Source organism: Tamandua tetradactyla, chromosome 1 (assembly GCF_023851605.1).
Source record: "Tamandua tetradactyla isolate mTamTet1 chromosome 1, mTamTet1.pri, whole genome shotgun sequence".
In the NCBI taxonomy this organism is placed as follows: domain Eukaryota; kingdom Metazoa; phylum Chordata; class Mammalia; order Pilosa; family Myrmecophagidae; genus Tamandua; species Tamandua tetradactyla.
This window is the reverse complement of record NC_135327.1, coordinates 195840554-195858575: the sequence shown is the minus strand read 5'-3', so window position 1 is coordinate 195858575 and position 18022 is coordinate 195840554. Positions and strand designations below refer to the sequence as shown.

At 40.5% G+C, this 18022-nt stretch overlaps 1 protein-coding gene and 1 pseudogene across 13 annotated transcripts in view; both read left to right on the top strand.

The window, feature by feature from the left end:
• Positions 1-18022, top strand: part of PRKAG2 (protein kinase AMP-activated non-catalytic subunit gamma 2) — a 614065-nt gene that overhangs the window by 426006 nt on the left and 170037 nt on the right. For 11 of the 13 annotated variants that reach the window (XM_077150199.1, XM_077150232.1, XM_077150194.1 and 8 more), the window contains one exon: positions 1950-2167. In XM_077150199.1, the coding sequence (XP_077006314.1) occupies positions 1950-2167 (218 nt within the window). Of the gene's footprint in view, positions 1-1949; positions 2168-18022 lie in introns of those variants that run through there. The other 2 variants (XM_077150282.1, XM_077150272.1) reach the window with 2 other exon arrangements.
• LOC143674552 (eukaryotic translation initiation factor 3 subunit J pseudogene) lies at positions 2174-13104 on the top strand (annotated as a pseudogene).

Genomic DNA, 18022 nt, shown 5'->3' with positions numbered 1-18022 from the left:
TCTCTCCTTGCCTGCTAGCCAGCAGGTATTTTTCAAGCATTTTCCCTGCACCTGGGACAGTCCTGGGAGCTGCGGGCAACACAAAGTCGTGGGAAAGATCCCTGGCCCAAACGACAGACAGCTTTTTGTTGTTGTTGGGAGAGGAGACTTAAGTATTTTTATTTTTTATTTTTTTTTGCATGAGCAGGCACCGGAAATTGAACCCAGGCCTCCAACACGGTAGGTGAGATCTCTGCTACTGAGCCACTGGAGCACAGCCTGAGACTTATGTACTTTTATATTTGGTTTTAGTGCTAAACAGTTTGCCATTAGCTGGTAGCAGGTAGTACAGACGAAAAGTGTTTTGTGAGTTCAGAGGAGGGATGGCTCACAAGGCAGGGAGGCAGGGCGAGGGAGATTGGATGTCTGGACACACAAACGGGGCAGGACACTCCCCAGGGATGTGTGATGTAAGCAGAAAAGGAATTCACGTGTTCACGGGGGCTCTGAAGAGACGAGTCTGGGAAGCAGCACCAAAGAACAGGGTAATGGAGACCCCAGTTCACAGGGTTGCAGGCCGGTGGATCTTTATTTAGGCCAAAAGTAGCAAGTGGGTGGCCGTGGGGCCAGATCTATTGACATCTTGGGTTTGACTTGAATAGTTTAAATATATGTATATATTTTTAATGTATTCAGTTGCTTATAAGATGTGAAATATCAAGTCCAAATCCAGATTCTGCTTCTCTTGAAAAACAAATCCATATTGGGCGACATTGTCTTCCTGCAGCTGTCAGCTAGAGGTGAGCAATAGGCCTGCTGTTATGGATTAAAATCATGCCCCCCACAAAGACGTGTTCAAATTCTAACCACTGGTCCTGGGCACGTGGACACATCTGTGACGGTTAAGATGGGGTCACCCTGAATCGGGACGGACCTTCGTCCAGCATGCCTGGAGTCCTTAGAAGCAGAGAAAAGTTGGACCTGGTGAGTAGGAATGAAGAGGAGACAGAAGGAGAGGGGTGGCCATGTTACAGGGTCAGAGACTGAGTTATGGATGGCTAGTCACCTCCACGACACTACAGACTTCAGGGAAAGCAAGGATGGCCGTGCTGACACCTTGATTTCAGACTTCTAGCCTCCCAAGCTGTAAGATGAAAAATTCCGGTTGTTTACGCCAACCAGTCTGTGGGACTGTTGCAGAAGCCCTGGAAAGCTAAGGCACCTGCCTTCAACGGGCCTCCTGGACATCACCAGGCTCTCACAGTGGACATGGTTGGCTGCTGGCAGATTCACTCCCCCAGCCCACCTGCAATGACCCGCCCCCCACCCCAATTGCTTCTTCCCTTTTCCTACTGTCTAAATCTTCACCTTTCAAGTCCCCTTCCCCGAAATCTTCTCTGGTGTCTGTCTCCATAGTGAATTCTCACTGCTGGGAACTTAAAATGGAGAGATTTGTTGCACATTTTGATGGTAGTGGCAGTACTGCATCTGCTTCTTAAATGTTATCATCGTGTGTGACTTTGGTGATATTGTCATACGTCTCTATTGAATATTTTATTAACTTTCTTATATCTTATTTCTATAAATATAGGTAGCTACCATGTTAGTTCTTGGCACAGTGCTTTGTAGGGGAGGAGCTCAAATATTTGACTGAATAGAGAAGAATTGCATTTAGTGTGTGTGTGTGTGTGTAGATAGATAAAAAGTCTTTCACCTTGATGCCTGCTGTGTTATTTGAACATCCCCCCACATCAAGGGAATCCACGGTGAAGGGTGAGGGTATTTCTGGACCCAACTGATTCTCAGGGACAAGAAATAAATTTATAAAAGCTTTCTCTGACTATTCAGAATGCAGTCAATTAGATTTTTGCCATTTAAAATTTTTGGCACTCAGACACGTAAGGTCCCTTCTCTGCCTTCCTCAATCTCAGTCAGACTTCTAATAGCACTTTGTTGCTTCTTCTTCGCAGCCTCCGGCCTCTCCTCTTCTCCATCTACACCCACCCAAGTGACCAAACAGCACACATTTCCTCTTGAGTCCTATAAGCACGAACCCGAGCGACTAGAAAATCGCATCTATGCCTCCTCTTCCCCTCCGGACACAGGTCAAAAGTTCTGCCTGCCCTCCTTCCAGAGTTCGGCCAAGCCTCCCTCAGCATCACCAAAACACTATGCTACCCCCAAAACCGTAAGTCTGGTCCTTTCTATTGTGCACAGGGGCCAACCAGGCATTTGGAGGGAGGGTAGAGCCTGTTATTTTTTCCTAAGCAGAAATAGTCTGATTGTATACAGCTGGAGCTACGGTTATGAACTCCTGGCACTTTGAGTATATTTTGTCATAAATCACAGGCTTAGAAAAAATTGTGAGGGCACAGTAAGCAAATGCAAGTCAAATGAAAAGTGGTTACAGCTGGTCCATCTGGAACAAGACCAGGAAAAGGTTTTTGTTCCGTCATTGTCTTCTTAAAAGTCAATCATTCAAAACTTTATTTGAATTTACCTTGATTGGGATACTAAAGTAAAAAGTTGTAGGCAAAGCAATATATATGTCTAACAGTCAAACTTTAAATCTTAAAATTCTAGAATATATATATATATAGAGAGAGAGAATTTTAAGATTTAAAATTTAACATCCATTTGACCTGGAATGCATGCTTGGAAAGATGAGCCTTTCAAAGTCGAGGAGTGTGGTAAAGCAGATGTCTTTGCATCCTTCAAAGGATATGTTGAGATGGTCCAGTGAATATTAGTGGAGGAAGCTGGCATAGTTACAGAATTTAAGTGCTCTCCCTTCCAACATACTGGGCCCTAAGTGTGGCAGCCCTATCCATCAATGCCTCCTTAGTTCTTATCGGGGATAGCAGATACCCAGGATTATTCCCACATCCAACAACGACATATTCCAGATCACGGAAGTCTGCCTGTATTGATGTTACTGATCTCATTCAGTTGTTGTCTTTTGGGAGAAAGAAGATGTACTTGTCATGCAGAGCACATTCTATTACTGTTCTCCTCACTCATTCGATGATTATTTTACTAAACGCATGTGGTGCAGAGTATTGGTTTAAGTGCCATAGGATAAACTGCAAGGTCCCGTTCCTCCCTTTTAGAGTTTACAGTGTTCTCTGGAATGGAATATGTGCTCCAGTGAAAGAGTCAAGTAAAAGTGGAAAGTAGTTTCAGTGCAGGTGAGTAGAACAAAGTGGACACTACAGGTGGTCTGAAAAGGTAAAAGGGCCATTGCCATCTGATAAGGACAATGAAAGCTTCAGTGCAGTGGTACCACCTGAGCTGAGCCTGGAATAATTGGTAGAGTTTAAATGGGGGTGGGGGGGAGAGGTGAAAGGAGAGCATTCTGCAAAAGAAAAAAAGCCATGGTTTGGGGTTGGAAATGAGCAGGTGGAGCATGGCAGAAGGAAGGGCTTACATGGTGTAGGACAGTGAAACACAAGCTCAGAGAAATTGTATGGGGCCTGTTTCTGAGGAAGGTGGTGATCTAGCCTTAGACTGCATACAGAAAGACCAGCTGGGAGGCTGATGAGTAATCCAGACATGTCATGGTGAGGGGACTGGCCTGGGATAGCTAAGGGCCTGGCGGGAAAGCCATCCAAGTTCTTAGGTGTGGTTGAGGAAAGGGCCAAAGAGGTTTCTGTTTTCCTGGGCATTTACTGAAGGGACTTGGATATACACATGATGGAACACAACAGAAGTTGAAAAGGGGATGATGAGGCAGTGCAAAGATTATCAAAAGCAGGAAGCCAGTCCTCCCCTTGGAGTAGAAGAACAGTAAGTGGAATTGGCGTTTCCAGAGCCCAAAGCTCGTGCCATTGTGCAGGAAGTAGAGCCATGTCAAGACTGCCTGGCAGGAACCAGAGCCAGGAGGAGAAGCAGCCACTGGCCAGAGATGCTGTTTGTGGCAGGAGGATAGAAATCCTGGCATCTCCCCCTCTTCCTGCCCTCCAGGGTTGTGCCAGACCTACCTGAAACCAGTAGGCAAGGACACCTGACACAGATGAACCTCTGCGATGCCCAGCAGAGCAAGGGAAGGACCAGAGAAGGGGTTCTGGAGTGAAGAGGGACATGACCAGCAGACACAGAAATAAATGTGGGAGATGTAGAAAGTCTCAAAGTGTTGGCATCCTCTCATTGACCAGTGTTAGTTGATAGAATAACCCCATTTAATATGGGACACTGGTTGGGGGAGAAAAACAGTGATTTTGGCTTCAGATCAGTGGAAGTGATGGTGACAGACATAGGGTTTTTCCACGATTGCGTTATGTTTTATGGCAGAAGTTCTGTGCTGGGGACAAGCACGTAGTCTCTCCCAGTTTAAAAAAAAGAGAAGCAAAAGAGTGCTCTGGGTCTGCTGCCTTACTTTCCCCCAATGGTTGTGATGTGACTGCAAAGTGATGTTCTTACCTTTTTCTAAGTCCACACCTCTATCGAGCCCTCGGTCAAGGCCAACAAGAGGAGGGGCCCTTTCAGGCTTCCCCTGGTGGTTCTGGAGCTGGAGAGGAAGTATCCTTGGCTGTGTCCCATACTCTACACTCAACATCGACCACATGCCCCGCTCAGTGCCTGTGATCCCACCACACATGGCCACCTGTTTGGGAGAGTCACCTTTCAAGAAAGATCCAGCTAAGACTAACATGATTATGTAGTTCGAACTTCGGGAAATGAGGGTGATCGCCCAAGGTGATCACTTATGTCTTGAAATGATGTTTAGAGAATTGGAAGAGAACCTCTCTACCAGCTCCCTGACATTGAACAGACCCTGAATCCCACTGTAAGGTTTATGATCATGGGCCTTCAAGGACCCTCGTCAGCCTGATCATGTTCACAGCCTCTGCAGACATGGCTTGCCCAGGTCTCTTTGGCTTTCATCAGTCTTTGGCAGCCGGGCAGGTGTAGTTTCAAGTTCACGGAAAGTGTGTCATTTTATGATTGGATTATGTTGAGTGTCTTTAAGTTATGTGCTAAATTCTTTAAGCAACTTGACTGATTTGGCTAATTTTGTTACCAGCATAGTCTTGGAAAAATTTTCTCAGCAAAGGGAGAGCCCTAATCAGCTTTGCATTTTAGAATGATCCCTCTGGGCAGGTGTGGAAATTGGGTTGGATTTGGGCAGAACAGGAACTCAGAGGAGATGCAGTTTTGAAGTAATCTAGGCCTGGTGGCAGCTAAAGATGGTAAGTGGACTGATGTTAAAAAGTAAAGAAGGGGGTGGTGTGATGGTGGCTCGGTGGCAGAGTTCTTGCCTGCCATGCCAGAGCAGTTCCCGGTGCCTGCCCACTTCCAAAAAAAAAGTAAAGAAGAGTGACTCACTCCACCCTGCTAACTCCTCCATCTCACATGCGCGTCCTTCCCAGAAGAGATGGCTGCAGCTTTGGCGGATGCTGGGGACTCTGACTCCAGGGGCTCTGACTCTGGGGACAAGGAGACATTTTCCTTGGAAGACCCAGTGCAGAAGGTGGGGGCTGGGGGAGTGGCCCTGGGAAGGCAAGGACGAGGACAACAAGGATAACTGGGATAACAATGACAGAAGAAAAGAGGAAGCAGAAGTAAAACCAGAAGGAAAAGTTTTAGAGAAGAAAAAAAAAAAACAGTAGAGACGTTCAGAAAGAAAGAGCAGCAACAGAAAAAAACAGCAAGAAGAAAGGGAAAAAAAGGTTAGAGGAACCCAAAGAACCGAGTGCCAACACCAGAAGAACAGTAGCAGATGGACTGCGGCTAAAGAACTTGCAGGAAGAGACAGACCTTGAATTGGCAAAAGAAGCTTTTGGTGTTAATAATACAGTTTATGAATCAGATGTGGGGAACCTGTCTTCAAGAGATGATTTCACAGAGTTTGAAAAGTTACTAAAAGATCAAGTTATACAATTTGAAAAGTCACAATAGTATGCCAGATTTTTGGAAGCCTCAGTTCAAGATATGTGTATTTCATGGGAAATTGATGCTTCGAAAAAGATGACCAATTCGTTGACAGCACTTTGCAGTGAAAAACAGAAGCAAGCAAAGCAAAGCAAAGCCAAAAAAGAAGAAGAAAGGTGTGGTTCGTGATGGGGGTTCAAGGTCACTATGAAAGACCACCTGGGAGACTGTGCAGCTATGATGGAGGAGACGTGCAAGACTATGAAGGCTTCATGTGGCATTTATCTTCTCCTGGCGTCTTCCTTCTGTTGCCCACAATCCCTTCAACATGTAGCACAACTTCCTTTCCTTTCAGTTCAGCCGATGCTACAATACGATGGGCAGTATCTCTGTGTTAGTTTTTTAACCCCTTGACACTTAGATGCTAATATGCAAATGAGGAAACTTGGATCTGCTTCCGAAGGGTTAAAAGTGGGGAACTCAGTTGCTACTAAATCATAGAACAAAAAAAATCCTTACAATGTTGTCATTGTTGCTATATGATTCCATAGCAGCAATTACCAGACTGGAAACAAAGGCTGTAACGTGAAAAAAAAAAAAAAACATGTAGTATTGACTAGCACCATTCCGCAATACAGTCTTAATCATACCTCCTTGAACTGCTTTATGACTAGTTAAGAAAAGCAGTTTGCAGCAAGGGCAGATGGTATGCACGTGGTATTAAAATTGCTTTGTCTTAAAGCTGAGCATGAGGATAATAAAAATACGTTGTGAAGAAGACTGCTTATCTCAGAGCAAAGATACTGTGGCTGAAAAGCCACTAACAGTTTGATACGTAAAAATGGAATAACCAAAACCCTCCAACTTTGAAGCTGAAGACGGTAAACCTCATCATTACTGCATTACAAGTCGTGGAATCCGTTGAGTACATAAACAGTCTGGTTAATATTTATCAGAATCTTTCTAGTGATGGAGCAATTCAGATAGGGGAAGGAAACTCTTTACCTGTTTAATTGCATGATTTAAGTGTCTAAGAAACAAATCTCCTTTGTTCTCCTAGGCTGTGATGGAACAGCTTTATCAGGGCCTTGGCATTTCCTTTCCTTTATAAAACATGCTCAGCAAACTGCACTGGTTAACTACAGTTTGGTAAATTGTTATAACAACTGTGGCATCTTCAGGGTTTTGTAAAGGCATTATTTTAATAAAATGCACTTATGGGGACTTAAAAAAAAACAGAGATACTTAAGAGGTATAAATGACAGGCATTTGAAATATAGTGATTGATTAGTGGAAGGGGAAAGAGAGAAGGATAATTGTGAAGGTTTTGCCTTGGGAAACTCCATAAATGGTAATTTCATTTGCTGGGAGAGGGAACGGAGGAGAAAGAAGAGTCAGATGTGTATGCGTGCGTGGGTTTATGTGTGTGTGCACACATGTGGGAGTGTATACATATACATGCATATAGGTGTTGGGATACAATAAGGTACAATAAGGCCAAGGGCAATGGGATATATGTCTGGAGTTGGGAATTCAGGTTTGAAAATCATCAGAATATAAATGCTAAGTGACACCATGATAGTAGATGAAATAATCGAGAGAAAGGTATGGTAGGTGAAAAGAGAGAAAAACTTGGACACTGAAAGCCCAAAGGAAAAAGGATTTTGAATTGTGTGGAAGATAGGCAGCAAACCAGCTAAACACATGTTCCATTGTGTTTCAAGCATTGGGAGTAAGTGTTCAGCAACGTCAAATTCTACAATGAGGCCATGTAATGTAAGGACTGAAGTCATTGGTGTGACTATGACAAGACTACTTTCAGTCAAGAATGCAAGCCATATAATGTGGGTTCAACAATTAAGAAATAAAGAAGTGAAGATCATCTCTAGTGTAGATAATCCTTCAAGGATCCTGATTTTGATGGGGAAGAGAGAAGGCTGTAGTTAGATGAGTGGAGGTGATGGTGTCTTCCTATAAATGGATATATATTTAATTGCCAGATAGAAGGGAAAAAGAAAACATTACATTCTGAAGGAGTGAGTTTCCTTAGAAGGTAGCTATACCTAATGGCGGTATTTGTCCTGGAGAAGTGGAAGAATCATCTTCTATTGAATTGCAAACTTTTGATGAAGGTGTTTTAGAATGATCAGTATTTTCCTAATTTCCCTTCTTCAGCAGCCACTACCACCCTCTCCTTTTTTTTTTTTTTTTTTTTACAGAATTTTACACTTGATCTGTATCTTAGGTCAGAGTGCTTAGGAACAGAACCTGAGTTGGGCTTTTGTGCAGTTTTTATTTGTTAAGGGAGTGCTCTCAGACGAAATCTGTTAAGGAGTGAGGGAAGGGAAGAAGCTAAAGTTTAGCAAGTTTTCAATGAGGTCTAACCTCAACCTGATGAGCTGGAGTGTGAATTACACCAGTATTTGCTCCTCCAGGAGGTAAGGAAGCTGGGCCTTTGTATCTTGTTACCAGGCAGCCATTAGTTATGGGAGATGCACCTCCAGTATAAGTGGCTCCCATGGCCTCAGGGCAATCCTCCCAAGAAGGTTGCAGGTATGAGCCAATAGCAGCAGTCCAGGGAGTAGCTTGGTGTGCCAGAGCCAGTTAAAGGGACCCCAGGGCCTTTGCTAGAGCCTGGAATCCCCATCATCTTCTTCTCTTGCCCAAGTGATTTCTGAATCCAGTAAATCTAGGGTCAGTATCATATCAAACCACTCCAAAACTTAGTGATTTAAAACAACAACTATTAATTTAGTTTACAATTCTGTAGGTCAGCAGTTTGGGCTGAGTGTTCTTTTGATCTCGCTGTGTTACTTAGGCATCTACAGACCGGCCATGTCAGTTGGGGACTGTCTGGTCCAGAATGGCCTCTGCCAGAATGGCTTGTCTCCATTCCACATGATCTCTCATCCTCCAGCAAATTAGCCTGGACTTGTTCACATGGCAGTGACAGGATTCCATGAGAGATGGAGGTACAGAAAATCTCTGGAGGCCAAGGCACAGAACTGGCATACTATAGCTCTTCCTATGAAGAGGTAAAATCTATTCCCTTTCCTCCTAATTCTGGATTGGCCTTATGTCTTGCTTTGACCAACAGAACAATGTAGAAGTGACAAAGTCATATTGCAAAGGGCATGGATACTAGGAAAGGGGAAGGATTGGGACTAGTTTTGTAATCTATCATGTCTTATCCCTTGATTCCAACATCTGGGTCTAGAATAGATCAGTATACTAGAGTCAGCTGGCTCATTCATCTGTTTAAGGAGTCTAATTTAGATGGTTAACTTCTCTAAGAGTAATTTTCCTGTTGCTATTTGGATACTTTAAGAAATAGACTTTAAGAGGGAGATGTTTATTGGGAAGTGCTCTCAAGATCAACACCTGTGGAAGAAGGAAAGGAAATAGGACTGGTCAGAGGAAGAAGTTGACATGCAATGAGTCTTAGCAAAGGCCTCACCCACAGCCCACCACGAGGGAATGCTAAAATGGAGATGGTTCTTCAGTGTTGTCTGGAGGGGCACACCTTTATCCTACAACAATCAGCCACTGAATGAGGGCAGCTTGGGGACGGAGCAAAGCAACTCTCTTCAGCCCAGGGTAATTCATGGAGAGGGTTGTAGTGGAGGGTTATCAATTGATAGCACTCCTATTAGATGAGGAGAAAAACCCTCAACACCCTGTGGTGGGTGGTATACCCCAGAACATGTTCTTAAATTTACTCCATTCCTGTGGCTGTGAGCCTGTTGTAAGTAGGACCTTTTGATGAGGCTACTTCATTTAAGGTGTGGCCCATATGAAATCAGGTTGATCTAAACTCTATTACTGGAGTCCTGACAGGCAGAATGAAATTCAGAGAGAGAAAGCCACAAGAAGCAAGAAGCAAGACAGCATGAACCTGGAAGAGAAGGAAGAAACCAGGGTACACAACCATAAATCACTGCAGCCCTAGAATGCCACGGTCTTCAGGGGGAAAAAAATCACCTTGATGATGGCTTAATTTGGACATTTTCTGGCCTCATTGTTTAACCCAACCCATTTCAAGTTATTTGCTTCAGTGGCTTAGGAAACTAAAACATCCCTTAAAGGGGATTTGGGTACTGCTTACAACCTCCAATACATGGATTTATTCTCTACTTTATTTTCCATTTATGATGCCAAAGTTTTTGCTTGGAAAAAACTAAGGGACACTATATTCTTCTTATAATATATTCAGTACATAGTGAAAATGAAGGGTGGCTCATTGGGATTAATGAAAAAGGTTTTATTGGGCTTGGGGAGGAAACTGAGCCCCCCCACCCACCATCACCAACTTGCCAAACATAACACTGAGCTGCCTTGGAAGTAGATCTCCCAGCCCCAGCCAGACCTTCAGATGATGGCATCTGAAGTCAATCAACACCTCACTGGAGACCCTGTATGAGGACTGTCCCTGAATGGTACACAAATTCTTGACTCACAGAAGCCATAAGAGTTCATAAATGATTATTGTTCTCTTAAGCCACACAGTTTGGCTTATCAGTTGATTATAGTATCGATTGATAACTATACTTGTTTCACTGTATTTGTAGGAAAATAGCAAGATTCAATGAATTGAACAGTTATAATAAACTCAGGAACTTTGGGTTCTTTTTAAAATCTCTCTTGCTACTGTCAGTCTACAAAATTCCTTGTTTCCCAGGATGAATATGTGCAAGGAAATATTGCATCTCTAGGTTGTCATCTAGAATAATTGCCCCCCCCTTTTTTTTAAGATAGAAAAACACTTAAAAAACCTATAAATATTTCGAATCATTTGACATTAAGGAGCAGTTAAAGATTTTATATGCACTGCTTTTTTATATTCTTGTCTGACATTTAAAATATCAAGTTATAACCTAATCTAAAATTGTCCACCCAGAAATGACAAACTAGCAGTGACAAAGTCTATTATTCACAACAGATTAGATATTTTTAAAATAGTTTGGAAAAAAAAATTCACATTGGGTCAAGGAGTAGGAGCTACAGAGAGAACCGATTCATAATGGGACTAGTTATCATGATAGTTGGAGCTTAGACAAGTGTTGCCTGTGTGTTGAAGAGACCGGCAGAGAAAATCTATTCTCCTAGCTGTCAGAAAAAAAGGTATTATAATTGGCATTCTTCCTGTATTCCTGAACTATTGAAATCATGAGCAGAAAGAAGGCAAATAAGATCCCAAATAAGAGAGAGAGATGCTTGGCCAAGGGCTTGGACTGTTGGTCTGAGCAATGGTCTGAATGTTGGAGATCCTTGTTCATTCTATTCCCCAGGATAGCTGAGCTCCCAGGCAAGAATTCTGAATCTTTTTTTCTTTTTCCTAATCTGTTAAATGCCCTGCCTCCATCACCTCCCCAGGGACCAGCGAGGGAAATTTTTCATTCAACAGTTATTTTCTAAGACTGTATTATTTGCCTGGCACTATATGAGGCACTGAATACTCCAAGATAGTTGAAATAATATCTGCCCTCAAGAGTCTCCCAAGCAAAAAGAGTTAAGTGTGTAAGAAGCAGAACCCTGGAGCTAAAGCAGTAGTGGATAGCACTCTTATCTCTTCACTTACTGGGTGACAAGACCAACAGATAGGATATGTCTTCCTAAAGATTTGCACGTCACATAGCCATCTATATGGCATTGTTCTGGTCATGGAGATTCAAATGTAAGGGAAAAAATTTAATTTCCAAGATTGTATCATTCTCTATCTTGTTTTATAGAGCCACCCATGACTTTATAACCATGAAAATTGTAAATCCACATCCTTTAATCATGACAGTGGCCACTTGAGAATTCATTTTGAGCTTCTACACCCTAGATGAGCAATCCTGCCTTCACTTGGGAGAAGCAATTATTAAAATATTGGGGTCATATAGAGTGGGGATGGTCACTAAAACTTATCATGCGTAATCTACAAATAATACCCCTGCTAGGAGGTGATTGCATCACAATTGTCTTTTTCCCTAACTTGGGCTGGCAGCATGAAGAACAGCACTTAAAAACAGACCTTAATAAATGCATTTCTTGTGTAAGACACTGTCTTGATCAAACTGTTGCCAATATCTGTAAGCTAGGGGCAGAAACCAGATTGTAGAGTGTGGCCAAGTGAGTGTGAGATGACAAAGTATGGACAGAGAATGTGGAGAGCTTCATCAAGAAGTTTGGTGTGAAGAGGAGATGAGAGTGAATGTTTGAGCTGGAGGGATTCAGGAAGGGCTTTTTTTTAAAACATGGGGGTGACTTGAGACCATTAATATGCTGGTGGAAAGAAGTTAGCAGTGTCTGTGTCCTAGACCATCTCTACTAAGGATTTTACCTCCTTGTGCCTCTGTCACATAGGAAAAGATCATTTATCTCACAGGATTGTTAGGAGGATCGAATGAGATAATTCAGGCAAAGCTTTTTTCCCAAAGGCTCCATAGCTAGCAAGGCAATTGGGTTCCAAAACCTGTTTTCTTAGCATAGTTTTCCACTACCACTAGAGAAGTTTAAGTTTCTCAGCCTGCCTGTCACATATTGACACAGCTTTGTAGGACTGGCATACTTTGGCCCATGAACCAAATCTGGTCCATCCCTTTTTTTTTTTTTTTTTACAAGGTAGCAAAGGCATTTATTTGGGGTCTTAAAATTGCAAGTCAGGGAGCACAGATTCTGGTAGCAACCTAAATTGTCCCTCTTGGCATTTCCAGGCAAGGGTTGTTGTGTTTTGTTTAACTTTTTTTATTGTATAATATAATATATATGCAAAGCAAAGAAAGAAAAAATCAATAGTTTTCAAAGCATTCTCCAACACCTAGTTACAAGACAGATCCCAGAGTTTGTCAAGGGCTACCATACCATCCTCTCAACTTTTTCTTTCTAGCTACTCCAGAATATAGGAGGCCAGAAGAAATAAATATTTTTTTTAATCATCACAATTGACTTTTTTTTGGTAAATAACGTATATACAAAAAAGCAATAAATTTCAAAGCACAGCACAATTAGTTGTAGAACATATTTCAGAGTTTGACGTGGGTTACAATTCCACAATTTTAGGTTTTTATTTCTAGATGCTCTAAGATACTGGAGACTAAAAGAAATATCAATTTAATGATTCAGCAATCATACTCATTTGTTAAACCCTAACCTTCTCTGTGTAACTTCACCATCACCTTTGATCTTTTTATCCCAGTTTTTAGGGGTATTCAGGCAAGGGTTTTTAAGGAAAAGAAAAAGATTAGATAAGTTTTTTGTGGTTGGTGGATAATTGGGTGTTCTGGTTTGCTAGCTGCCAGAATGCAACACACCAGAGATGGATTGGCTTTTAATAAAAGGGGATTTATTTTGTTGGTTCTTCAGAGGAAAGGCAGCTAACTTTCCACTGAGGTTCATTTCTTACGTGGAAGGCACAGGATGGTCTCTGCTGGTCTTCTCTCCAGGCCCCTGGGTTCCAACAACTTTCCCCGGGGTGATTTCTTTCTCCATCTCCAAGGGCCTGGGCTGAGCTGCAAGTGCTGAGATGAGGAATGCCAAGCTGCTAGGCTGTGCTATGTTGCGATCTCTCATTTAAGCACCAGCCAATTAAGTCAAACGTCACTCATTGCAGCAGACACACCTCCTAGCCGACTGCAGATGTAATTGGCAACAGATGAGGTTCACGTACCGTTGGCTTATGTCCGCAGCAACAAGATTAGGTATGCTCACCTGGCCAAGTTGACAACTGAATCTAACTAACACATTGGGGTAGTCCAAATGTCCTTTGGGTTTATATTTTACTGAGTTCTTTATCTTGTGGTTTGGTTATAGTGCCCAGCTGTCCTTAGTTTTTTGTTTGTTTGTTTTTGTTTTTTCCCAGAGACCTTCTGAAGTCAAGTTTTATTACATGGTTAGAAGAAAACAAAGTGATCAAAATTAAATGGGGTTTAAGAAAAAAAAATTAAATGGGGTTTAAGTCAAATGACAATGTTCAAGAAATGCTTTTGAAGAAATACCATTTGTGAATACTACAGGAATATTTAATACACTGTTCAGTCAATCTGTGAGACCACTTGTATAAAAATGAGGTCATGATTTTGATGATCTAGAGTTCTGTTTAAACAATAAAAATGAGAGTGTAGAATACAGATCTAGTGTATAATTGTGCATCAACTAGATACTTCTCTGCATCTACCCAGAAAAAAAAAAAAGATAATCAAAGAAGAGTGATCCACTGTATGAAGTGTCAAATATGGAAGCCATTAGCCACAGGACTTAAGTTGAAATCAATTAAAATGAGATAAAATTAAAAATCCAGTTCTTTAGTTGCACTAGCCATACTTAAGTGCTCAACAGCTATATTATAGAAAGACATTTCAGAAAAGTGACAGGTTTGGGATAAAATATTCTGCTAGTTGTTTGTTTTCAATTTCATTCCATGTGTGTAGACACATTTGGAAATTTTATGGTTTCATCTCGCTGAAGCTGAAATGTTATTTTAACTTTACTGGTTAGCTATGTGAATTGGAGTTGTTAAAGGCTCACATAGAAGAGGCTTACCTACTTAGAGGCTTTGGGTAGAAAACTATGTGAATTGGGATCGTTAAAGACTCACATAGAAGAGGCTCTCCTACTTAGAGGCTTTTGGTAGAAATAATTAGAAGCAAAGGATTCATAATTTTGAAAAACCTCAATTTGTTGGTTCAAAATCCATTTGTTTTTCTCATTTCATTTTTTTTCAATTTTAGAACGTTTTCATTGCTCCAAAGGAAAAAAAACTATACTTATATTCCCCTATTATAGACACTTAGCATTGATGTGGTAACTTTGTTACAACTGATGAAATAACATTAAAATAGTACTGTTAACTATAGTCCATAGTTTGCATTAGGTGTATTTTTCCCATATACCACCCTATTAAAAACATCTTATAATAGTGTTGCATATTTGTTCTAGTTCATGGAAGAATATTTGTACTATTAATTACATTCATTGTCCACAACAGAATTCACTGTGTTATGCAGTCCCATGTGTCATCCTCCAGCTTTCTTTCTAGTGACATATACAACTCGAAATTTTCCCTTTCAACTATAATCACACGGTACAAGTTAGCACTTTTAGTTATACTCACTCTAACATCACCTCTGTCCATTTCCAAATGTTTACGATCAACCTTATTAAAAATTCTGTACAAATTAAGAATCCACTCCCCATTCTCTACCCTCATTCTATTTCTTGATAACCTATTTTCTAGATATTATCTCCATGAGTTTGCTCATTATAATTAGTTCATGTTAGTGAGATCATACAGTATCTGTCCCTTTGTGTCTGGCTTATTCCACTCAACATAATGTCATCAAGGTTCATCCATGTTGTCATATCCATCCAGACTTCATTTCTTATTACAGCTGAATAATATTCCATTGTATGTATATACTATATTTTGTTTATCCACTTATTGGTTGATGGGCACTTGGGATACTTCCAACTTTTGGCAACTGTGAACAATGCAACTATGAACATCTGTGTGCAAATGTCTGTTGGTGTCCCTGCTTTCAGTTCTTCTGTGTACTTAGTAGCAGGATTCCTGGATCATAATGGCGGTTCTATACTTAGCTTTCTGAGGAACACCAAACTGTCTTCCACAGCAGCTGTATGATTCTACATTCCCACCAGAAGTGAACCAGTGTTCCTATTTCTCCATAATCCTCTCCTACACTCACTGTTTTCTTTTTTAATATTGGCCATTCTAGGTTTGAAATGATATCTCATTGTGGTTTTAATTTTCATTTCCCTTATAGTTAGTAATGCTGATTATCTTCTTATCCATTTGTATTTCCCCTTTGGAAAAATGTCTATTCAAATATTTTCCCCATTCTTTTTTTATTTTAATGCAATTTTATTGATATATATTATATATTCACATACCACATAATCATCCAGTGTATACAATCAGTGGTTCACAGTATTATCATATAGCTGTGCATTTATCATCACAATTGACGTTTTTTTCTTTTTTCTGAAAAATAATATATATTCAAAAAAACAGTAAATTTCAAAGCACACTGCAACAATTAGTTGTAGAGCAGATTTCAGAGTTTGGTATGGGTTACAATTCCACAATTTTAGCTTTTTATTACTAGCTGCTCCAAGACACGGGAGACTAGAAAAATATCAATGTAATGATTCAGCAGTCAAACTCATTTGTTAAATCCTGCCTTCTCTGTATAACTCCACCATCACTTTTGAACTTTCTCCTACTCTTTAGGAATATTTGGGTTATGCTCATTCTAACTTTTTCATGTTGAAAGGGGCTGTCAATAATATGAGATAGGGGTATGGAACGAGTTGATGTTCTAGAAAGGGTAATCTCTCTGGATTTCAGGAATTATTTGGTCTAGGGACCTATCTGGAGATTGTAGGTTTCTGGAAAATAACCCTAGTGCATGGAACCTTTACAGAATCTTATATAATACCCTAGGTGTTCTTTAGGGTTGGCAGGAATGGTTTTGGTTGGGGTTTGGCAAACTATTATAGAAAGCAATGTCCCAACTGAAGCTTGTGTAAGAATAGTCTCCAGAGTAGCTTCTTGACTCTATTTGAGCTCTCAAAGCTACTGATACCTTATTTGTTACACTTGTTGTCCCCCTTTTGGTCAGGATGGTATTGTTGATCCCATGGGGCCAGAGCCAGGCTCATCCCTGGAAGTCATATCCCAAATTGCCAGGAAAATTTTCACCCCTAGATGTCATGTCCCATATGGGGAGGATCTTATTCCCCATTCTTTAATTGAGTTGTTTGTCTTTTTATTGTTGAGTTGTAGGATTTGTTTGTATATTCTGCATTAAACCTTTTCAGATGTGTGGTTTCCAAATATTTTCTCGCACTGAGAAAATAGGCTGGCTTCTCACCTTCTTGAAAAAGTTCTTTGAAGAACAAAAAATTCACTTTTGAGGAGATCCCATCTATCCATTTTTTCTTTTGTTTACTTGTGCTTTGGGTGAAAGGTCTAAGTAACCACCGGCTACTATAAGATCTTGAAGATGTGTCCCTACATTTTCTTCTAGGAGTTTATGGTCCTGGCTCTTATATTTAGGTCTTTGATCTATTTTGAGTTATTTTTGTTTAAGGTATGAGATAGGGGTCTTCTTTCATTCTTTTGCATATGGATATTCAGTTTTCCCAACACCATTTGCTGAAAAGACTGTTCTGTCACAGTTGAGTGGAGTTGGCAGCCTAGTCAAAAGTCAATTGCCCATAGATGTGAGGATCAATTTCTGAACTCGCAGTTCTATTCTATTGGTCAATATATCTATCTTTATACCAGTACCATGCTGTTTTAACCACTGTAGCTTTGTAATATGCTTTAAGTCAGGAAGTGTAAGTCCAGTTTTGTCCTTCCTATCTATCTTGTCCATTATTATTATAGCTACCCCAACTACTTTTTTTTTTTATTGGGATTGTGTTGGATATGTAAATCAATTGGGATAGAATTGACATCTTAATGATATTTAGTATTCCTGTCCAAGAACACAGAATATATTTCCATTTATTTAGGTCTTGTTTGATTTTTTCAGCCTTTCACATTCAACCTATTTGTGTCCTTGGGTCTAAGGTGAGATTCTTATAGACAGCATATAGATAGATCATATTTTTTAAATCCGTTCAGCCAATCTGTGTCTTTTGATTGGGGAGTTTAATCCATTAACATTCAATGTTATTACTGCAAAGACAGTACTTACTTTAACCATTTATCCTTTTGCTTTTATATGTTATATATGATTTTTGTCTCTTTTTGCCCTTTTAGTTGCTCATATTGCTAATCTTCATTTCTACACTATCCTCCAAGCCAGTGTCTCCTGTCTTTTCCTTTCAGCCTGAAGAATTAATTTTAGTTTTTCTTATAGGACAGGTCTCTTATTAATGAACTCTCTCAGTTTCTGTTTATCTGTGAAGATTTTAAACTCCCCCTTATTTTGGAAGGACAGTTTTGCCAAATAAAGAATTCTTGGCTGGCAGTTTTTTGGTTGTGTGGTTTTTTGTTTTTGGTACCTTAAATATATCATACAATTGCCTTCTCACCTCCATGGTTTCTGATGAGAAATTGGACCTCAGTCTTATTGAGCATCCTCTGTTGCTCCTTTCAGAATTCTCTATCGTTGTCATTTTGACATTCTACTTTTTATGTGTCTTGGAATAGGTCTATTCA